The sequence below is a fragment of the Struthio camelus genome, chromosome 4 (assembly GCF_040807025.1).
Source record: "Struthio camelus isolate bStrCam1 chromosome 4, bStrCam1.hap1, whole genome shotgun sequence".
NCBI lineage: Eukaryota > Metazoa > Chordata > Aves > Struthioniformes > Struthionidae > Struthio > Struthio camelus.
Window position 1 is genome coordinate 26,800,096 of NC_090945.1, and position 23,781 is coordinate 26,823,876.

The 23,781-nt window shown below is 36.7% G+C and overlaps 1 protein-coding gene across 1 annotated transcript in view; it reads left to right on the forward strand.

Annotated features, from left to right (window-relative positions):
- CENPE (centromere protein E) overlaps window positions 1-23,781 on the forward strand; it is a 39,368-nt gene that overhangs the window by 13,000 nt on the left and 2,587 nt on the right. The window contains exons 17-41 of the mRNA XM_068941985.1: window positions 7-174; window positions 2,355-2,429; window positions 2,699-2,821; window positions 3,198-3,332; window positions 3,948-4,125; window positions 4,567-4,721; window positions 5,259-5,573; window positions 6,428-6,739; window positions 6,955-7,113; window positions 8,068-8,280; window positions 8,959-9,240; window positions 9,351-9,509; window positions 10,413-10,634; window positions 11,809-11,967; window positions 12,140-12,361; window positions 13,497-13,634; window positions 14,402-14,602; window positions 14,688-14,834; window positions 16,724-16,936; window positions 18,118-18,327; window positions 18,926-19,135; window positions 20,604-20,825; window positions 21,508-21,711; window positions 22,337-22,449; window positions 22,965-23,062. Coding sequence (XP_068798086.1) covers window positions 7-174; window positions 2,355-2,429; window positions 2,699-2,821; window positions 3,198-3,332; window positions 3,948-4,125; window positions 4,567-4,721; window positions 5,259-5,573; window positions 6,428-6,739; window positions 6,955-7,113; window positions 8,068-8,280; window positions 8,959-9,240; window positions 9,351-9,509; window positions 10,413-10,634; window positions 11,809-11,967; window positions 12,140-12,361; window positions 13,497-13,634; window positions 14,402-14,602; window positions 14,688-14,834; window positions 16,724-16,936; window positions 18,118-18,327; window positions 18,926-19,135; window positions 20,604-20,825; window positions 21,508-21,711; window positions 22,337-22,449; window positions 22,965-23,062 — 4,633 coding nt within the window. The remainder of the gene's footprint in view (window positions 1-6; window positions 175-2,354; window positions 2,430-2,698; window positions 2,822-3,197; window positions 3,333-3,947; window positions 4,126-4,566; window positions 4,722-5,258; window positions 5,574-6,427; window positions 6,740-6,954; window positions 7,114-8,067; window positions 8,281-8,958; window positions 9,241-9,350; window positions 9,510-10,412; window positions 10,635-11,808; window positions 11,968-12,139; window positions 12,362-13,496; window positions 13,635-14,401; window positions 14,603-14,687; window positions 14,835-16,723; window positions 16,937-18,117; window positions 18,328-18,925; window positions 19,136-20,603; window positions 20,826-21,507; window positions 21,712-22,336; window positions 22,450-22,964; window positions 23,063-23,781) is intronic.

A 23,781-nucleotide genomic window follows, 5' to 3' on the forward strand; every position in this document is an offset into this window, starting at 1 on the left:
TTTCAGGATATTGCTATAAATGAGGTGAATCTTCTCCAAGCTAACTTTAATAATCTAGTGTTGGAAAATGAGCAGCTGAAATCAGAAGTAAATGAATTGAAGGAAAAACTGAAGGAGAAGATAGAAATGGATGAATTTGAAGTACTGGAAAAGCAAACACAAAAAGATCATGAGGTAAGGTGCATTGAAATAAATACAAATAGGTGAGAACTATCTATGCTCAAAAGTGTGTGATGGTTTGGTTTTTTGTTGTTTGTGGGTTTTTTTTTCCCCTAGAGCTTACACAGTGAATACATACAATTGGATTTTGATTCACAAGCAGAAGGCATTGCAAGCTGCATTTAACTATGAATGAATTCAGGAATTTAAGAGTCCAAACTTATTCAGTGAAAAATGCAGACATAAATTTTGCAGAGTCCTGTAATAAAGTCTGGTTAAACATTATATAAATAGGCACATGCATGGGGGTGTGTGTGTATTTATATGTCAGCAGGATTTCATTCTAAACATAAATGTAACTTGGAACTGTTTTGAAGTTAAAGTGAGCTTACTAAAAATATACTTCATATGCTGCTTGGATAGTTAACCAAGATGTTTAGCACGAGATGCTTCAGTGAATTACTAAAAGCCAGAGCTGTGTGAGCATTAACTTTTAATGTTATTTAACATTGTTGCTTTTAAATACTTTACTTGTAAGTTAAACAATACCACCAGTAATGTCTGTGGAACACTGAAACATGCTGTTTCGTGACAAGAAGTAGGAAAAGGTAAACGTATCTACTGGATAATATAAGATATAGCAGAGGCTGACTTGGAGTTCGCTTCATCTCCTTGTGCTTCTAGTGGAGATGTACCCTGTCCAAATGACTTATGCTTTAATTCTCTACCTTATATAAGTTTATAGATATGCACAGGATTTTAGTTGCCCAGGGGGTTTAGGACTTGTACGGGGTTTTAGTTGCCCAAGGGCTAGACTGTGAAATTAGCCCAGGAAAAAAAAATAATTTGGGGTATTGAGAATCAGATGGTTTTTATTCCATTTATTTCCTGATACTATTTTCTAGAAAGAAATGGTGCCGCTCTGCATTGGCTACAAACTACTTGTACATCCTAGGCCTTTCCATGTCTTTCCACTGTGAAACCAAGATTGTAAAGCCTAAGCTATATTCTTTCACCTTGTTTTTTCAGGATACAACTTAGTAAGGTCACCTCTTTCATGTTCTGTACAAAGATGTATGGATCTTATACAAAATGGATACATAAGCTATTATGATTTAGCCTGTAATAAAGATTCTAAAGAGATGCCTTCTTATGCTAGACTACTTGTTCTTGTTTCCTATTCAGTTTCCAAACCTATTTTGAAGCCAATAATAACAAATCCCTACAATTGACCCTGAATAACTCGTGTACCTAACGACAGCTAAAATGTTCTAAAGTAGTTTCTATTACAAGAATTGCCTTTTGAACTATTCACACTTTCAGATACATATCTGAAGACATTCCATAAAACATGCGTTCTGTTGATACCCATATAGCAGATTAATCACAGCGTACTAGCAGGTCACAAACTTCACTAAATTGGTTGAAATCCATTGCTTTCTACCACCATAAACCTATAAAGGTAAGCTCTGTTATCCTGAATCATGAGATTAATGATTTCTGACAGTAGTGTTTTACTATGCCTGCTACAACCATCCTCTGGTCTACAAATTTTTTTAGCTCCTCACCTATGCTTGTAACCAGTCAGATACATACGCATGTGTAACCACACAAATTCACAGAAGAGTACCTATGGTAAAGCTTTTCTGACCAAGACCAAAATAAGAGTTCTTCCGTTTTTAGAAGTGCTTTTCTGTATAGTATTCCACTTGTGCTCCCTTTCAGAGGGTGCCACTGAGTATGTTCACAGCTTGCATACTTCACGTCTGTTTTGACACCTTCTCACTCTTGTTAGTGACTAGATTATACCAGAAACATCAGTACAGTCATTGAAAGAGCTGCTTAACATGACTAGAGTTTTAAGTTTCGTATCTTTGATATCTGCATGTATTGCTTTGACCACATTGCTCCCGCTTCTTGAGCTGCTGCAGATCAAAGTGTACTTGCTTCCTTGCTAATTACTGGGAAGCTGAAACAGAGGTTTGTATCTCATCTCTTCATTCCAAAGAATATGTAGCCACTTGCTTAGTAGCTGTTTAAAGTCAGATATATGTGTAATCTGCCAACTAATATATAGGAAAAGGATATATAGGATATAAGGTAGATCTCACCTATTTTCATGGTGACAGCAACTGAAATTATTGGTGGGGGTGCTTTCTAACATCCTCTGCAATTTTGCTTCAATTGCTCCACAGATACAGCTAATGCATGAAATTACCAACTTAAAGAACATAGTTTCAAATGCTGAAGTGTACAATGAGGAACTTGAGGTGAGCTTGTCTTATGGACTTACATGCAATAAGATTCGATGCGTATATGAAATGTAATGTTTGGTATGTCTGTCTAAAAGTATTCTATCTGCTATGGAAGATCTAGTTTTCGTTGGTCTTTTTGTAGTCTTACCAGCCGCAAGGAGGATAGTATGTCTAAGCTGAGTAAAGCTGATCATGTATGAAGCACGGTTTTGTTAGAATCTAACTGTAAAACCAAAGTGGACACCTGAATTTTTCTTCTGTGTGTGTTTTTTTTAAACTTTCAGGCAGAAATTAAATCTAAATTGGAACAGCTGAAAGAGAAAGAGAACAAAATAAAGATGTTGCAGAATCGTGTGGAAGAATTGCAGAAAGCAGGAGTGGACAAAAAGGATGCATCTTGTTCAGTGGTAAGCTTGCTCTCTCCTGAGGCTGAGGTGGTTGTTCTGAGGTTTGGGTGGGGGGGAGGGTACTTCAAACTTAACCTTGCTGATCTAAATTTAACCTCGCCCTAGAGGAAATTCATTGTGCAAAGCCTTTACATACATTACTCTTATTGCTTCTGTCCTGCAAAAGTTTAATACATGCAGCAGTACTTTGTAACGGTAAAGCTATGGGAAACACTGCTCTTTTGTATCCTCATTCTCAAGGGTTACTGTTCCTTTTAGATGGAGTAAACATAGAAGTTTTCTGAGTGTTTATACACTAAGCCTTTTTAAAATGACCATATTTGCTTTATTCCAGCTATAGGTTTCCTGGGGAAGTTAATACTTTTATCTTTTTCAGGGTGATTCTGATAGATTAATTGAGGAAATTCAACAGCTGAATAAATCCCTCTTTGATAGTGAAGCTATAGCCTTAGATGCAAAGAAAGAATCTGCCTTTCTCAGAACTGAAAATCTGGAGCTGAAAGAGAAGATGGTAAGTACTTATTTAATAGTGCTTTTATAGCTGTGTAAAACACTTAAGTGACTGCTTGCTGCCAGACTAGTGAGGGAGGCAATCGGTAAAGACAAGATCCAACAGAGGAGTTGGAGAAAGGTAGTGACTGAAGCTCTGAGCAACACTTTTATTATGGGAGTTGTGGTGGGAAAAGGGTTTTTAGGAGAAAGATGAACACAAAATAGAGGCTGGTGCCAAAATAGTAGGTGATTTGGTTTTATGTCTACCAGCAGAGAAAGAGGAAATGAACAGTCTTTGGGTGGTTTTCTTTTTCTTTTTTTTTTTGAGGGCAGAATGTTCTAAGTCTGGTTTTATCGGGGAACAAGAGAGCAGGAAACAAAGTGGGATGGAGTTTATTTACTCAGGACCACAACTGCTTTTCCTGTTTTAACTTTATTTCTTCATGGCTCTGACATGAAACGTACATTTTGTTAGAGCATTCTAAACAGAGTGGAATGGAGTTGTTTAAATGTGGAAAAGGTGCAATTATCAAGGCCAAAGTTGTTCAGGGTGACAAGTATGATAAAAGGCAATACTTACTGTTGAGCAATTAAATTCTTATGTACATGAATTCCATGTTTTGTTTTCTTGAAGAATGAACTCCTAAATACTTATAAGCAAATGCAAAAGGATGTTCAACTCTATCAAAGCCAAATAGAAGCAGGAAGAGCCAGTTACAAAAAAATGCAAGCTGACTTGCAGAAAGAGTTGCAGTCTGTCTTTCTAGAAAACACAAGGCTGACATCACTGATGGAGGGTAAAGTTCCAAAAGGTACTGTTCAGTTTGAGCTGATGCTGCTTCTTTTCTGTTGAGGTGGGTGGGCAGCTCTTGTTTGCCCAAATATTTTTAAGATTTCATTTAAAAAAAAAAAAAGAAAAAGGAAAAAAAAAAAACAAACTTGAAATCTGTGGTACTGCTGGCATGTAACTTCTCTAGCATTGCCTAAATTGAAGCAGGTTAAGAAAATGGTTCTTATTTCATACCGAGAGGGTAAAGTTGTCAGGGAGAAATTAAAATCAGCAGGATTTCAACCAAATAACTGATGACTAAACTTAAACTGAGCGTTTCAGCTTTTAATTGTTGACCATTATAAGATACACTATTCTGGACTTATAATGCACCTGAGTGTCATATTAAAATACATCTTCTACTTAATTTAAGATCTACTTTTCTTCTCTGTTTCTTATTAATCTAAAATTACTGATTCTCTAGGTTTGTGCTCTCTTGTGGAGCTGGAAAAAAAGGCGGATGATTTAAAAACAGAACTAGAAAAAGTACTGGAAGAGAACACAAGTCTACAAAAACAAGTAAATGAGTTGTCAGAATTGCAGTCTCTGTCAAATACAGTTGAGTTACAGCAGAAAGAGGTAAACAAAAAAACCTTATATTTTCCTGTGCACTTAAAATCATCCAGGGCAACTAATCTTTATAGAAATTTGATTGTGAATGTTTAGCAAAATAAATTTCAAAACTTTTCAATGTTCTTTCAATAAATAACTCAACTTTATTGTTTACATGTTAAATGTTAACAACTTTATTTTGTTCATGATATAGCTTTTATAGGTATGTCTAAATATTTAATCAGGTTAGAAGTTTTATCTAATAGTATCAGTTCAGTCCTGGTTCAAACATACCAAAAGGAGCTATCTAAAGAACATCTAAGAGGTCTGAAGGTTTGGGATCCATTGGGGTTTGTCTTTAATCCATCTTTTTGAAGGGGGGGGTTCTGATTTCTGTGGTGTTGGAGGAAGGTCTACAATACATAGAGTACAGGGAAATAACAAGTCTGTCAGAAGAGTACATTGCTCCGTCTCCTATGTCTGCATATGAACCTATTATCATACAGCTATGAATACTTCTAATAGACTTAGAAAATGCCGTTCGTGTTGTTCTTCTATTGGCAGATTCTTGAAAAATCTGAGGAGCTATGCTTATTAAAACTGGAAAGAGAAAAGCTGCTTTCTGAAATAGCTGATAAGGAAGTTAAACTCAAACATATGACTGAAGAATCTAAAAAATCAGAAGAAGAGCTAGCAAGTGCACAACTTAAGTATATAAAATCTGATCAGGAATATGTAGCGCTTAAGCAGCTCCATGAAGAACTAGAGCAAAACCTTGTAGCTGCATCAGAAGACAATGAACAAATGAAGCTCCAAATAGAATTTCTGTCTAAGGAAGCACAAGAGTCTAAAACAACTTTGGATGATGTGAAATTAGAGGTCAGTTTCATTGTCTTCCTCCTTTAGATGTATAGGATATAGGTCAATTTATTCATAGTGAAAGATCGTTTAGGGAAGTGGGCTTAAATGTACAAATAACTTTGTCATCAGGATTCCTCTGTTAGTGGATATCACTTATCCTATGCCAGAAGTATAATAAAGTCACAGGATTACGCAGTTTAACAGTCTTTCTTCAAAGACAAACCTACTTATCTGTTATTCTAGGTTGCATGTTCTCTTCTATATTTAGTCTTAACTCTCTTTCAATTTTTAACTTCTCTTTTTTTTTTATGCAAATAAATATGCTGCTGTGACCTACTCTCACTGAAGTCAGAGACCCATTTTTCTCATGGCAGAACTGGAGTCTAACTATCCCAGAATTCTCCTCTGGGCTTTAAAAGAGACAAAATAGAACAAAAGATCTTTTAAACTAAGGAGAATCACTGCATAAGCTGGCAATGCAAAAGGAAAAGGGAACTAAAAATGCATAAATTTTTGAAAAGCCTTTTGGCAGTGACATGGCTATCATTCTAGCTATGGATTGGATAGACTCTAAAACTAAACTGCTGTTCTGTGCACGTAACTGCATTGTTACATGTTTTGCTAAGGCTTTTACTACTAAGGAAAAGCCACCAAAAGGTTCCACAAATAAATGCTTAATTAACGTGGGCAAGAATATAAATGAAGACTTGGTGGGAGGGGGGGAAGCAGAATGAAACTTTTCTTCTGTTGTTTGAAGACGGTGAAAGGATGTTAGCTTTCAACAAATAGAAGACTCTGCAAGAAAGTTATGTATTATGCGTCTTCCACTATTATGATGAAAGTGTTTTGATGTTTTCATTTTCAAACTAAAGCTTTCTAGCAAAATGAAAGAATTGGAAGAAAAGACAGCAGAGCACAAGCAACTTCTTGGAGTAAGAGAAGATCTTATTTGGACTCAGCAGAGGTTAAATGAAATCGAGCAATTGAAAGAGCAAGGAAAGATTACTGAGTCTGGATTGGAAGCCAAGGATTTAGAGATTCAGGCAGTTCTTCAGCAGCTCAGTGGATGTCAGGAAGAAATAGAGAGCCTCACCCAGGAGAGGGATTGCCTGAAGCAAAAAGAAGAGACTCTCCGAGCAGAGACAGACCAACTGAGAGAAGACATAAAGGAGACTGTTTCAATGGTAGGAATTCTACCTTAATCAAAACAGACCATAAGTTTTCAAGGAGAGTATTATAAGAATATTTATAAATTATACTGAAAGATATAGGGAGGGGAGTGTTTTGGGTGTGTGTTTGCTTGTTTTTTTTTTTTTTTTTTTTTTTAAATCAAAGGTTACTCACTAATGTGGCCAAACTTGTGCTTTTTTTTTGTGTTGTATTATTTCTTATTCTAAAGAACATTCTGGCACATGAAGAACTGAGAAATACACAGAGTTCTCTCAAGCAATCCCAGGACATTATTAAGAAGTTAGAGAAAAGTATTTCTGAGAAAGAATCTCAAATTCTGAATGTTGAAGAGGTGCTAGGGAAAACTATTCGTGACCTAGAAACGCAGGTAAGATGTTGGAAACTTTCGAAGTTGAAACATAGTGCCTTGAAGTTCCTTGAAAGGGTCAGCAAACTTGTAGATCGGAGTGATTTAGTCCTGATGTGTTCCCCACAGTACTGGGGAAACAGACTCTGTTTCCCCTAGCTGATTGCCTTGCAGTCTCTTCAGTTTGTCCTTAGTAGACTTCTAAGTCTTCGGTAGAAAGTGGACAAGACAATAGTACCATCTAATCCAAGTCTTTACCAGCTGATAATTTGACTCTTTCTGTAGAGTTGTGGGCTGTCACATCTGCTGTAATAAACCTCGGCTTATGTAGTGTGTTCCATGGCTGACTGTTTGGATGGTGGTATTGGATGACAAATGGAAGAAGAGGTGAGGTTTGCCTTGAGGAAGCAATGAGGCTAGTGACTTTTAATTCTTGGTCCCAGTGAGAAGTCAAGTACATGTAGCTGTAAATGGCAGCGGAATTCCTGTCATACAGCAGAAAGCTGATTCGGTGTCTCTGTGCTTCTGTATAACAGTTGGCAAGGGTTGCTGAGAATGTTGTACGTTACGCAACTGCTTCAGTAGTTGGAGCTTCTCTTAAAGGAGAAACCGTAGCATATGAGATGGTGTTTTTGCTTAAAGTATATCAGCTGGCAGAGCCAGTAAGCCAATGTGGTCTGTTCAGCATTTGTATGTTTTGGAGCGTATATACAAAAATAACCTGAGATGCCTCTTAATCTGAGAGGAACAAGCTGGAATGTTTTTCTAGGTAGAAATCTGGAGAGCATAGCAGAAGACTGCTAAAAGATTAGTTTAAAGGCAAATGGACAGTAAATGAAAGACTAAGTCTCTAAATTTGGGAATAGAGGGGTTTATTTAAAAAAAAAAAAATAGAAGGGTGAATCAAATAGAACTTCTTTTTAATTCTGGTTTTAATTGATGGAAATGCTATCTTTGCGTATTTTGTCTTTGTAGTTATCACAGATGACTGAAGAAATAAAAACCATCACGTCAGAGAGGGACCAGCTTGCTGAAGAAAAATCAGAAATTACTAAAAAGCATGAGGAAAGAGATCAACTTGAGGTGCTAAAGGAACGAATATTTTTCCTAACCCAAGAAAACAATTCGTTGCAGAACAAACTGGACAGCTTATATATGAAAAAGAAAGATTACAAGGAAGACTCTTTGGTAATTTAGTATATTAAGGATGTAATGGAAGAGATACTTGTTTTCATTCTTCAAATGAAAGATTAAATTAATTTGCCAAACTGGCAAAAAGGGTCCTACTACCTGGGCAAAGACCATTAAATACCAATATTATTGTTGACTTGAAAGGTTACTCCACTGTTATGGTAGTTGTATATGGACAACTAATTGCACACTTCCACTGTAAATATAATTTTACCTTCATACAGGATAGCAGTGTTCTGAGTTGATCTGCATAGAGAGACAGTTCTCTCAACACTAGTTAATGGAAGTTTAGGCGTTTTTTTTTTTCCTGCTTTTCAAGGTATATAACTGTTTTATTGAAAGCATTTGTTAGGGGACTCTACAGCCAAGGCTTTCTATAACTGGAGATGCTGATTAGGGTGTATGTATATCATGACCCCCCCCCCCCCCAGCCTTATAGCATAGGCAAAAGAGTTTTAATTCTGGTAATTCTGATTACTTGAGAAACCTTCACTTGAAGTTTTGCTTTTATGTCTTGTAGTTCAAGAAGCTTAGTTATATATTGGATTCAGTTGGATCTTATTACTCTGAATAAAATGCAAATCTCTTCAAAACACCACTTTTATCTGTCCTACATAGTCAACCTTTTTAAAAGGTCTGCCCAAATGTGTTGTTTATTGTTTTTGTCTAAAATAGATTCCCCAGCTTCAAGAAAAAACTCTCGAGCAAGAATTACTCGGCTTGAGAGAAGAGCTGAGCCAGGCACGAGAGAAATTGTGTGCAATGGAGGAAATGAAGACCAGTGAATCCCAAAGGGAATCTGAAAAGACGGGGAGAATAGATTTTATTCCAAAATTGCATGATTGTCAGGATGTAAGCACTGTAACAGGAGGAGACGATAATCTTAAAATACAACTGGAGAATCTCCAAAATGAGAGAGACCAGCTCAGAGAAAGCATACAGGAGACGATAAGCATGGTGAGAAAAATAGTCTGATTCCTTTAGGACAACATCTTTTAGAAAACTCCTCTCCCAAGACTTTGAGCGTTACGTAGGCTTAATGTACTTCAACTGTTTTGTGTCCAAAGAATTCAGAGATGCAGGAAGAGCTGAGATGTGCTCATAACTCTCTCAAGCAACATCAAGAGACTATTGCAGAGCTGAAAGGAAGTCTTTCAGAGAAAGAAAGTCAACTCCTGGTAGTGCAAGAGGCATCGAGGCAAACAACTGATGAACTGAAGCAGCAGGTTAGATGTAGCTTTGTCAAGCAAAGCAGAAGTTCTGTTAAGACTGGCAATGCATGTCCTGTGCAGATTTCAATGTACAAGGGTTCAGTAAAAATGTAGTAGTAGTAATGAAAATTAAAAAGGTTTTCCCTTCTTTTTTTTCCCCGACTGCTTTCCAGAAGAATGGCATAAAAATATAAAGGCAGTGAAAAGATGATCAAACTGCAATTTGAATCACAACTGCAAGCTATAAGCCTTACTCATTTATAACTAAACATGCCTTAGTGCTGAAGGTTGAAATATTATTTAACATGACTACCTCAATGTATATATTTTGCCAGTTTTGAACTTTTAAAATGTTACATGATTCTAAGAGTATGTTGTCTTTTTTCAGCTGTGTGACTCTGAAAATAGTCTAGCAACTAAAAGACAATTTGGCTCACACTTTGCTGCACTATTGCAAATTATAAATTTGTCTGTGGCGGCTACTTATTATTTAGGTGTGCAAAATTATTGTGGCCTTTAGAACATTAACACTTCTCAGAATGAAGCCTGTTTGCCTATTTCTATGGGTTTATAATGGGCTGTAGTCTTTTACGTGAACGAATGCCTATACCAATGAGACAAAGCACTGGAATTTGATTAAACTTTAGCAAACTTGTCATGTCCTTCTTGGCTTATTATAACATTAAACAAATGGAGATGTTTTCTGTTAATATAATGATGGAAATTATAATGATCCATAGGCATAGACAGTGCTTGTGAAATATGATCCAGTAAGACTTTCTCATGCCAAAACCTCATTATGGGGACAATGAAACATAATAAATTAGATGTTACCATTTTCTCCAAATCATGAAATTACTTCTACTTACGCTGTAGATAACTAGCAATATTAACGCTAGTCCTTGTTTGTTCTTTCAGCTCACAGAAGTAACTGAAAACCTGACTCGTGTCTCTTCTGAATATGGCAAGCTACTGGCAGAAAAAGAACAAATTGAACAAACGATGAATGAGCATATCTATCAGCAGCTTGAGAAAATCGCTTTACTTAATCAAGAGAGAGATGAGCTTCAGCAAATGGTAGAGACCTCTAAAATAGAAAGAGATCAGTTAGAGGCCAACTTTCGCGAAACCAAAGAGAGAGTATGTATCAAACCTCTGAAACGTTCATGCTTTAGAGGCAGGTTATGCTATTCTGAATGTTTGTGTTCCAGTCATGAAACCTTCTGTTCAGTATCTCCTCCTCTCCCCTCATCTGTTCTTAGCTGGTTTGGGTTCTTGGAATCGCTGGTTCTCGCTCTGCCATTCTGGGTTTAGACAGCTGTCTGCCACCTACTGGACAAGCATTCCCCAAGTTTCTATTTTTCATATACAGTGACTTTGCATTTAGCACTGAATGGTTAGAGGTAGCCTAGACTTACTGATATCTAGCGGCTTAAGTCTCCTACCACTTCAGTCCACAATGAGCTTGATGAGGAGAAAGATAACCCGGAAAGGAGAAATGTGATAACATATCCATTTCCTATGTGATGCTTTATTTTCAGGGCGATGTTACAACTTCCATTATTCTAAATATTTGTCTGGAAAGCATGCTTGTATTGACACTGTATTTCAGACAAACTTGACCGGATATGTGATTAACAGAAATCAGACTGTTAGTTTCCAAAGTTAAAAGGAAGGTTTGCAAAAATCTTGCAAGAGAAAAGCTTTCATGCAAACTTAGTTAATCTTAGATGGAACCACTAATCTCTTAGTTTTTCTGTACACATTCATAATTTAAAAATTAAAATCAGCAAACCCAAGATTATCAAACTTTCGTCATTGCATTAATCTTTCATTTTAGATGTAGACCTCCATTATAGACAATTAATTTAGACAAGTTATTCCTGTCATTCATGACAGTTGCTGCAAGAGTAAGGATCCCTTGTAGGGTTTTTTGTGAATACATCCATCCAGATCATCTGTTCCTCTCATGTCTCCCCTCCTGCAACTCTTTGCCTTCAGTGTGAGTATGGATAGCTAGTTTTATTTCCCCCCACTATGTGTCGTTTGGTTGGGCAGGGGGCCTAGTTTCTAGTTTAGTCTTCAAAAATTTTAGTCTTCACCAGTAAAATAAAAAAGGAAGACTAAATCTCCTTTGCAGTGCTTAAATTAGATAGAGGGAAATGACAAGCGAGAATTTTTTTTATTAGTAAAAGACTGATTATCCTGATAATTCTGCCCTAGAAACTTTAATGTGTTTGCTTACCATAATACTTAACTCCTGATAAGTGAAACTTATACTGAATAATCATCCTTGTAACACTTTGTTTTGCAGTCCATGAAAACTCTGACAGAAATGGAAAATCTGCAGGAAGATCTAAAGTATCAGAAAGAACAAGCTGATCTCCAGAAGAACATGCTAGCGGAAAGAGAAGAGAAATTGCAAAACACGGAAGGAAAACTAACTAAAGAAATAGATGAGCTGAAAGAAAAAGCAAGTACAGTGAAACAACAACTCTTAAAACCAACTTAGATAACCTGTGATTTGCACTGGTTCTACTGTTCAAATAGATGATGTCATGGTGATATGTGTTAGCAACAGGTTTCTCCTGAATGAAGAGGAATTATTGCTAATAGTTGTGTTCATTTTGTCTTTTTTTATGTAGATGGACAAGCTGAATGAAGAATTAAACTTGGTAACTAAGGAAAGACACCAGCTGCTGGATGAACTGAAAGAAAAGACTAAAAGTGAAAGCAGTAAATTTCAACAGCTGGAGAAACAGAGTTATTTGTTAGCACTGGAGAGAGACCAGCTCCAGGAAATGCTGGAAGGCATTCGGGCGGAGAAGGACAAACTGGAGGTCAACCTACATGAAAGTGTTGAGAAGGTGCTTTATCTTTAGTAAAAGTATAACAGCTGTGAATATGAGGGAGAGAAGATGATGGTTAATTATTGAAGCTGTTTTTAATAGTATCTTTCTGGGTGTATAACACTAACTGAAGAATATCAATATACTTTATTGTCTTGTGGAACTGTATATGTAAAACTACATAAATTGTCTTTTAGAATCTTATCTGAGGCTGCTTTATCTAGGTTTTTTTAAATGAGGAATAGGACAGCATATAGGTTTAACTACCAAAATAGATAACAGGCTTTTTTTTTTTTTTTTTATGAACCTGATGAGATGGTATGTTTAGCAGTTGAGTTCCCAAGCTGAAACAGGCAAGCTTTCTAGGCATTCTTTATTTCTCTTCTGGACGAGACACATCTTAATAACAGCAAGCTCAGTTTTATGACTGCTTACTGAAATGGTCAGGTAGTGTCCATTGAGCAGCAGCCCTTATTCAGGTATTTGGTAATCATTTCAACGATCTAGTTTTTTTTTTTTAGTTGATTTTTAAAGTCTGATAGGAGGAGCCTACCTCCTATCATAGGAGATAGCCTAGCTTACTCTTGCTACCAATGTCTTTTGAATGGTCCAATCCACCTATTTTTGAGTATGTTTTCTTGCTGTGAAACTTCAGCTTCACCTAAAAATCACAGGATTTGATTAATTTATTTAATTGATTTTTAGTTATAATTTAAGTTATTACAGAGCTGGTATTCCTTTGTCAAAGATACTTTAAAAGTACTCTAACAACAATTGAATTAATTGTTTCAGATTGAAAAGCATCTAGAAATCACTGTGGAAACCCTACTCAAATCACTTATGCTCTGTTACTCCTCCATGGAATAGGGATTGCAGAAAACAAGTCCAAGTATGTTTGTAGAGCACTTTGTGTAATTCTTTCACAAATCCTTAGTGTTTATTGATGTGATGTTCTAAGTGACAGGTTTTGCTTAGCTGAAAGCAAAACCTTCTCAAAGACAAAATTTTAATACAGTTTCTGGAACTAAAGCAGCTTGTTAGTGCCAAGTATTTTGACTCCTACAAATATGGAGTGGCCTGATGTGTGCAAGATATTCACGTGCTAGCTCAGAACTTAATTTTGTATCCTTTATGCTATTTTTTTTTACTCCAGATTCTTGAAACTGAAAAGGAATTGAAACGACAGCAAGAACTCTTCAACAATGAGAAGAACAAAGCTGAAGAAAGGGAAGAACAACTGTCAAAGGTTCAGAAGCGGTCAGAAATCCTAGAGGACAGCCTAACAAACAAGGTAAGATATTTGTTTTCAGCTTGCTAATCTGCACTTCTGTTTTCTGATGTCTTATCACCAACGTGTTAAACTTTTGCTTAAGACAAGTCTTACTATTTAAATCTCGGAGCATCACTCTTGTAGGTGCTATAACGAGCAGAAACATGGACAAAGGCTCTTGTACAAGTTTCTCTTGCGTTATTGTTTCTAAGCATCGCTAATTTATCTCAGCATGATAACTAAATGGGTTGGCTGTTCTATTAGAATGGGCATATGGATACAACCTTAATAAGCAGTAACTTTGTATGTACTTTAAAAGGTACTGTGCAGACAGTATGAACCTAAATGGACTTGGAATTTTTGGTGTTTTGGAGACTTTCAAACTACTGCATCTAGCTATTCCCACCTCTGTCTATTTGCAGTTTTCACCTCTTTACTTTTGACCTGCCAAGCTTTTCATTTGTGTCTAGAACAAGCAATGTAATTATGGATTGCTTCAAGTTAGCAGATGCGTTATTGCGGTATTCATTAGAGCAGATAGGAGAAATTACATTGCCTCTCTTATGTGAGTCTTCAAATTTTTTTTTTCTTTTGATCTGGACGTGGGATGACTACTCTTATGTTCTTTTCTTCTTGCTTTAGTGAAGACCAAAACAGACTGATGTAGACCTCCATAGGTGTAATACCGTTCTTTTTTTCATTTCTTTTCACAAGTGATTAGAACGTTGAATTTAAAAAAAGAAAAAAAAAACAAAAAAAACTCTTGCTTTTTTTTTCTTTAACTGTAGATCCATCAGTTAACTGAGACACTAAATAGTGTATCATGTGAAAAAGACCAGTTATTGGCTGAAAGAACTAGTCATGCTTTCCAACTTCAAGAACAGATTTCATCAATTCATCAAGAAAAAGATGAGCTACAGAAACTTTTCCAGGACATCAAATCTGAGCGGGACCAGCTCAAGATGGAATTGCAAAAAACTTCTGAGATGGTTGGTGTTGCAAGTTGCATACCTAACTTATGAATTACTATTTATCTTCTGGCATGATATTTAAATACTTATGCGTTTGTTGTAGTGCTTTGAAACAAATACAAAACTAGAATGTGCACTGGACCAACTGAAACGGAAAAACCTGAATGACTTTTCAGTTCAAGTGAATATACCTGATAATGCAGAACAGATGTATGATGACAGCCTAAAGGAAAGAACCTTGACAATTAAGGTAAATTACTTCTCTGCTTATATAAGTGTAGATGTTAAACCTGAATACCATTTATCTGGATCATAAGCCCTGCTTCTGTGTATCAGGTATAAAGCTGCTAGTACATCTTGCTATGTTGCTACAAGCCATGGGACAGGCTGGTATGTTGTTAATATTCAGTGACATTGCATCCTTTTCTGAGAACTTGAATTGCAGTTCTGCATTTAGACATTTCACTTGATTTTGTTACTGTCCAGCTGAAAATAACTGGTGATGTGGTGGTGGTACCTCACCACTTTATTTTTGCAAAATCACAAAAATAGTTTCTCGCCTCCTCTCCCCCTCACCCCCTTCCCCCCCCCCCCCCCATTAAATTTGGCTACATTAGGTAGCACTTTCTCCTCTCAAAATAGAGAAGTCCTATAACTCCTTAGTGTTAATTAGCTGTCCTGAGCACACCCCACTAAGGATGTGAGTACTACTAACGTACCAAGAGTATAAACCAAGATTTAGGGATATGTATGAAATAATATAAAGCTCAGCACTGTACTGCAATCTGCACAAATGTGCAGCAGAACCATGGATCACTTGATATCTGCTAGAAAAGCCTTACGGCTTCTTCAGTTGACAGTAAAGGTTGTAAAGAGAGCTGAAACTGTTCTGTAGTCTTCTCTTCTCCTTTCACACTGGTTGTGCTATGTCAGTGGTAGAGAGCTAATAATGATGCATATAAGCAACGTTGTTAAGGACCCTCAGTTGCAGTGTTCCCTTCTGAGTCATAGCTGCGAGCTTTCCAAGTGATTGCTGGTGTACGCACACAAGGGATTCCATATTTATGGGAATAAGTAATAAGTATTACTAACCTGTGGCAGCCTCCTGCAAAATAGGATGACACTGATGTTGTCATCACATTAGTGTTCAAAAGACTAGCTGCTCGTATGGATATTGAAAATAGACCGGATTACTGTATGAATGTCTGTCTATCTTTTTGATGTTCAGAAAATGTATCTATCACTCCAGGGCACAAGCTGATCTAGGAAAAAGCTTTCATAATCAGTAAGCTGACCTTATCTGCTGCAATGGTTTTTTTTGTGCCACTTATTTAAGCATCTTGGGTTAGTGCCTGCTGGATGCCAGGCAGTTACTATGTAATTTCTAATGTTTTTATGGGGGTGGCAGAATTAGTGAATCCTGCTTCTTTTGACTGCCAACCAAAGATGGAGGCAATATTGGCTAATAGACTGACTTTCTTGCTCCGAAAAGTGTAATGTAGCTTCAAATAAGCTATGCTTGAGCTACAGTTTGAGTGCCTTGATGCCTGTTTCATTTCTCGGCCTGCTCACTGCCTGGTCACATCTGCCTTGTTGAAGGTGGTGAGCACTTTCCTAGAAAGGATTTTGACTAATATTTGTTAGTCAAAGGAAGAGAGAAGGTGCAGAGTGCTAGGAACAATCTGCCTAGCAGATGAATGCACTATGAAATCCAAAACAAGAGAGAGTATCCCTTCCTTTTCCCAAAGGACTGACTAAGTAGGTGGCCTCAGAGCCTGTCCTGACAGCAGTCTACTAGGCAAACTGTTGATAGGCAGGTAAATTTGATCTCAGGCTTGGCATATAGGTCTCGATGTGGCCAGAAAATCTAGATCATGAAAATAACTTGAGCTTGTGAAATATGCCTTTCTGGAGAACTAAGAAATCCTCTGCTTTTTGCCTGGCTTAGTGTTTTTTGTCATATTTCTACAGTGAGTCAAAATTGAAATCTTAGTCCTACACCTTTTCTGTTGTAAAACCAATGCATGCTTTAGGAGGCTGTCCTGGAATCTGATTTGTGTTAAGCTTTAGCTTTAAACAAACCGCTTTATTTCTCTTTTCTTTATTATGTCCAAATGAATTTGTTTACCTTGCGCTTAGGAGCTTCTTGAGAAATTTCCAAACATGGGGAAGAGATACGAGTGTCTCTCTGCAATGTCTCTTAATCTAAAGAATGAACTGAATAGTCAGAAAGCACTGATAGCTGTGATACTGACTCGGCTTTCATTGGAGCAGACTAAACAAGTCAAAAGGCTTCAAACTGAGAATGAGAAAATAAATGGCCATCTACAGAGTTTACTGAACAAGCTGAAGGTACCAACTTAATGCTGAATATGTAGATAGCTTTATATTACTTTGTCTTATGCTTTTGCTTAATAAGGTTTCAATGTTAAAGGCTAGAATTCCTTATGCTCTAGTATAGATTTTATTGAATGCATGCCTCATGGAAAACTGAGCTGATACTAAACCCTTTACAGTCCTGGAAAGCTGGATCTCTTTAAGTTAATTAACCTTAATTTCTGACTGCAGTTCAGCTTCTTTGCAGTGTTGTTTCATTAACATTAGTTAGTGAGCAGGTAAGTGTGTGTGGGTTTTTTTTCCCTATGTGCCCTAAATTAGATTATGGACCCCTGGGCACATATATCATTACAAGGAAAAACAGGGTGGTGTAAGACTCCTTGGAGATGTGTGTGTGTTCTGTAAACCCATTTAGTAGTTCAGTACACTAGTGGCCTTGCAGACCTTTCCTAAGGTGTAGTACAGTGGAAAAATTGATTCAAATAACAAAAATAAGAGAAATTAGGACAAAATTCCTGTTAACTTATGCAGAAGCAGTGTTTTTTCCCGTTCTTCTATTTACTGTGAAACATGGGGTTTGGCTTGCTTGTTTGTTTTTTCTTGATGATAAAAATACTGGGCGTAGTCTCGAGAGCATAAGTCAGTCATCTTCATAAATATCCATTAGCTTCAAGTTTAACAGGCTTTCCTAAAAGACTAATCTCAAGTTCAGATAGGCTGTAATTTGTGTCTGTTTTTCTTTTATCTGTAGATACCTCTCAACTTTTATGGTAGAAAGTTTTTGAATTTAAGTAGCAAGCTCAGCCAGAATAAAGCTTTAAGTTGGCATGGTGATATTCTTGCAAATATTCTCTACTGCAGTTGTGAAAGGTGTAGATTAAGTTTAGCAAAGAGTATTTCATTTTGACTTTTGAAGTCAAGGTGCATGGAAGGCTCTCTATACATGGAGCCTTTTTAGAAGTCAATAGGAGAAAAAAAAAATTGCATACTCCGGAAATGGTGACCCAGCTGAATATCTTATGTGCTGTATATCAGTGTCACGTATGAACTTAATATTCTCAGTCAAACCACAGTCGTCTTTGGGAGTCTGTGGACTGGGAGAGTAAAACTACTGAACTATAGAATCTAGAGTTTCAGCTGAAGGCAAGGTACTGTTTTGAAGCATGCTCACTCGTATACCTGTGCTCTTGCAACAGTTTCTTTTCAGTCGTGTTTGCTGGAAGAAGGGAGACTATCATACTACTGTTAACAAGTATGAAATGGAATTGCTTGAGGAGAAGAGAAAACAAGATCAGCTACAAACTGAAATTCAGTGTCTCAGGAAGTCTTATTCAAACCAGAGAGAAATATCTTCTCAAGATTTAAACATCGATGAATTGCCACAGAGTTTGCACTTGGATGCAGAGGTAGCATTTGAAGCAAACTTCAGACAAAATCAGATCTGTAGACCTACATATTGCAGGGCATGGGGTAGTATGAATGTGCCAGTCCAGTGGACATTGCTTTAAACTGTTCAAACCTCAGGTAGAAAAAAAAACCCTGCCAAACTCATATCTTAATCTGTGCTACTAACTTAAAGAACAGAGCCTTCATTTTTATTAAGTGACTCAAAGTGAAATTATTATTATAAAATAACGAGACTGCTATTTACTTACTTGCTTTGTAAAATACTTGTTACCTGATATTAAAGTGACCTCTAAAATGTGAGATAATCTCTTACTAACATACTTCCCCTATCCACCTCCCCGTGCACACCCACCCACCCACCACCTGCTGCCTAGAATATAGATTGTCTTTTTGTTTTCCCAATAGGATATAATGTAAATGTAGTGAACTTGCTTGCAGCTTAGCAAAAATGCAGTAACTAGAAGCTAAAAGAGACTTCTTGTAAATCTTAACAGTTAAGAGGCCAAAATATATGTTTAGGTGTGTTTATTTGCCAAAGTAATGTTTAAACTTGACCCTTCTTGCTTCGTTTTCAAACTGCTAATTTTTTTTATAAAGAACATTCTCAAAGATGTATCAGAAATGGAAAGCGAACTTCTCTGCATAGAGGCAGAGTTACAGCATGAAGAAAGTGCTAGAAAACAAATGATGCAATTTTGGGAGGCTTGTTCAGGAACTCACTGTGATGCAGAAGAACTTAAAGATGGATTAAAGAAAGACAATGAAAGGCTTTTACAAGTCATTAATTTCTGGACTCCTAAAGTAAAGGTAAATTCATTATTTCCTTCATCAGAAGTGTAGTTTGTGAAAGCCATTTAAATATCTCTACTATCTGGTTTAAAAAAAACAAACAAACAAAACCTCTGAATAAGTTTATTTTTCAAGTATTATTGGCACTTAATATCTTTGTACTTAATTAAAAGGTAGAAGTATTTAGAAAGTTTTAAAGGTGTCCCCCCTCCCCCCCCCCCGCAACCAAACTTGGAAATTTGCCTTTAAAAGGCTTTCTGAGAAACAACTGATGACTTCTTGTTTGTTTTTCCTTAATAGAATGAATCCTGGGAACTGCTGGAAATTGCTTTATAGCTTTGCTTGTAGAACTTTGGCCTGATGTAATCACTTGTTTGTCTTGAGGTTCTGTGCCCGCAAGGCTGTCTATTCTCTTCAAGCCAACTTCAAAAATGGCTAAAATAGTTTCTATAAAACTTGATTGTATTCAATAGTCTTGCTCCTCTTCTACTTTCACAAGATAAGTTTTTCTAGAAGTAGTTCTGCCTTTACCTTCTTTCCCTTGTCTTACCCTGCTGCCCCTCACTTTTTCCCCTGGGGAAAAAGGACTAGGAAGTTGTTCTACTGGGCTATAAAGTGTAGGATGATGATTTCATATACCTTTAAACTTATCAAACACTGCTTAAAAACAGGTTATGAGAGGGAATCCAGTATCAACTGGTTAGTTCTTGGGAACAGTCCTCCTAATTCCCAGCATACACTATGAGCAAACCAGGACCAAGTTTAAGGTCTTGACCTCTTCATCTTTCAGGTCAATACTAGTACATCTTCCTCCTCCTTTCCGTGTTCTGACTCAGTGCTGTCCCACTAAGTTTAGCCCATTTCAAAAAAAAGGCTGTGCTGCATGTGCTAAAGTAATAGCTTTGACCTCAGAGTTCCCCAATGTTGACAGGCTTTTCAGAAGAATTCCTTCATGCATGTATTTTATAGTTTAAAGCCTTAAATAAAGAAGAAAAAATGTAGTATAATTCTGCCATTTGCTGACAAGTGATGAGTTTTGTGGAGGCAGGCATGTGGGTTACTAGAATACTCTAATGTATATTGTTTCTTAAATAGAATGTATTAATTGACTACGATAAGTGAAACTAATAACTTCTCCAAATAATTATGTTCTTTCTATGCTACTCATACTCAAGAAGTCTTTCCACTACATTTGTTCATTTCTGTAATGTTAGAATTTGAGTTAATACAGAAAGATTGGCAAGTTTGTGATGTGTATTTTCCCCCTGCCCTTCTCCCCCTCTCTCCCTTTGGAAGTGAAACCTAGCTTTTATTTTATTCTGAGTATTAGTGATTCTATTTCTGATAATAAGCACTTTCAAATGTGATGCTGAAACAAGAATATGACACTAATACAAGCCAAGTTACTTCACTTCTTGACTTACCTTATTTCAGGCTGGTTCAAAAATGATGTTAAAGTCACTTATGTGGCATTACTTAATTTCAGGTACTTCTTCAGCTTTCTTCAGAACTGGATGCCAAAACTGCTGATTATTGTAAAAGAGCTGATGCTGAATGGAAACTAAGAAAAGAGAAAACTGAAGAGTTGCTTCAGGAGCTGAACAGTATTAAAGAACAACTGGCACCTGGTGCCTCTGCCAGTCTTCTGTTAGAAGAAGAAAACTATAGACTTAATAACAAATTGAAGGCTGCAGAACAAGATATAAAGGTGCAAAATTTCTTTCTAAAGAAGCACTTGACTTCCAAGTAAGGGTACTTCAAACTGAGAAGAAAATAAATTAGGATTGATGATAACTGTAAATCTGTGCCGTGCAACATGCTGGCCCGGAGCACACCTGAGTTCTTGTAGCTCCTTATGCTCAAAGGAGAGTCTTAAGCTCTTTCATCTGTAACGTGAATTATTTGAATTGACTGTGTTCTAGACACAGATGTCAGTCTAGAAACCCACGTGAAATGCTCCCAGTCATTTCTAAAGTATTGATTCCAATATTGTAATAGTGGTGATTTTCCCTTTAGGTATGTAGTATTCACTATGTCAGACTAGGAACTAGAGTAGGGTTTTTTCCTTTTTTCCCCTTTTCTTCACCTCCCTAACTCTAGGAATCGGACATCCCCTTTTAAGGAGGTGATTAGAAATAACTAGAACTCAAGCTGGCAACTAGATAATATAAACTTATCCTGTAAATTTTTCTGAGGTGTCACAATTACCCTTATTCAAAGCAGCTTTAAAAAAAAGTGTTCCAGAGTACTAAAGGATGTCACAAAGTCAGGTAGACAACACTAGTATCTGTATGGCAAGTGTTGATTTTTAGAAATAACAAAGATACCATATGCTGTTGTACTGATATAATTCTTGGCATAACTTCTCATAACTGATTGTTTCTCAAAAGGCTATGGAATTAAAAATCCAAAAGCTGGAAAATGTAATAAATGAAGTAGGAAAAAATGTCAAAGAGAAAGATGACAGGATAAACAAGTTACAAGAACAGATAAGAATGAAAACGGCTGCAAGTGAGCTCGCTCAACTTCAGGCCACGCTAAATGAGACAGAGAAGTGCCTCAGAAGTGCCTTAACAGAGAAGCAGAGTCTCCAGGTATGAGCAAAATACTTTACTCCTCACATTTTCCATTGCTGCGTCAGGGAGGGAGCATGCCTGAGGAAAAAGGCTGTAGAAGAAATGTAGCACTCTCTACGTTTATTGCGCTGTACAGTGTTCTTAAAGTAATGCACTCGCCTCCTCTAGCGCAGTTTCGCAGCTGACTGTTGCAACTCAGACAAAATTTGGGGCCCGTGTTACCATATTAGAAGCTAAACTTACGATTTGTACAAAATGATGCATTTCTAAAACATTCTAAGAAGCAAGTATTTTAAACTTTGAAACTAAAGCATGGATTGTTTTTTACGTAATCTATTTGCATATTAGTTCAAAATGCCCAGAATTATATCTGCAAGCAAGTCAATAAAAATTGCCAAAATATAGTTGCACCCAGAACATCAGAGTCTGGATGTCAGTGTCATTGCTATGCCAACTAATATTGTGGTGCTACCTGGTAATGCAGGTGTGTTCTTACTCAAAATAACTTTCTGCTTCTAATCTTGTACAGCAGAATCTGATAGGTCATAATAATGGTACAAACCGAGCAGCCCCAAAATTCATTAGTAATAAGTAAAAATCCTTTCTTTGTAGTAGATCTTCTCTCTTCTCTTTTTCTACTTAGGCAAAATTAGATAAAGGTGCTGAGTTGTACAAAGAAGAAATTGATCATCTTAAAATGCAGTTGGTAAAATACGATATGGAGAGAATGAAACAATCCAACTCTTTTGATAAGAAGTAAGTTCAAGTTCTACCTTGTTACACTTTTATTACTTAGTTTTCTTATGGTGCGGGGAAAAAATCAGAAGCTAAGTTCATTTTTAGGTATCCTCGGTTTTTATTCCAGCCCAATCCCAAAGAAGAATTAAAAACTGTATACATCTGAGTCAGGCTGTTTACCACACTCCTTCCCCACGCAGCCGCAAATAAATTTCAACTAACATATGTTCAGCCATAAACCAACTAACTGTTCTGACTAAAGAGAGTGAGGAGAAAGCAGTTAATAAGAGCACTCTGCATCCCTTCCCTCAGTGAACTACACAGAATAATTCTAGTCCAACTTTGTTCTTCTGCACTTCACCTGGAGTCTTAACTGACAACCAGATGAGGTGTTTCTCTTCTTTTACCTATATAATTTGGATTTGTTCTTCTTTGACAGCTCATTTGGAAATCTAACTAGCTCTCTGGCAACTTTAATAATATAAAGCTGTACAAAATTAAGTAGCTTCTTTTCTCCCCTTGCCCTGATATAGACTTGCTAATTATAAAGCTCTTGCGGAACACCAAGAAGAGCAGTTGAGAAAACTAAAAGAAGAACTTAGAAGAGCACAGCAAGAGCAAGATGTTACAGGTAAATTCAAGATAAACATAAAGGACTCTTTCATGTTATGCATTCAATTTTAAGTTTGCATGGTTGAAATCCAGATCAAGATGCAGGCCTTTCATCCCCAACTGGTATGAAAAGGATTGAATGCTGTGGAAGATGCAATAGAAGATAGAGTGTAAAAGCAGCTAACACACTTTATTAGAATCACTGTAGTTTGTGGGATTGTTTTGTTGGGTTTTTGGTTTTATATTATTTGTTGTTTAAATTCCTCTGGCTGTTTGCAATTTGCAGTGTGATGAGAGATTACAGGTTCCTTCTTCAACTCTGCAACTTCAATCTGCAACTTCAGATTTTGCTTATGCAGTTTGTTATCCAAGAGCCCTGATGAGTTTTGTGGCTTATGTTGCCGCTTCTTCCTTGATTGATTTTCGCCTATAAATAGCTAGTTCTACCCATAATCATGACATAATTGAAACTGTAACTACTTTAATTCTAAATGGCCCAATGGAGAGTCTTTCAAGCTGCTTAATATCTCCCTGGCAGTGTGAATACTAGCGTGCATGTGAATAATATAATTATGTAATATATACTAGTGGTTCAGTATATTATATATTCTATATAATAGCTGTTGTGATGACACTTGAAATCTACTCAGGTTCTACATATAGGACTATAGGAAGGAATCTGGTACAGGTTGATTTGGTCTTAAGTACTGTCCATGTAACACAGATTTGTATAAACTA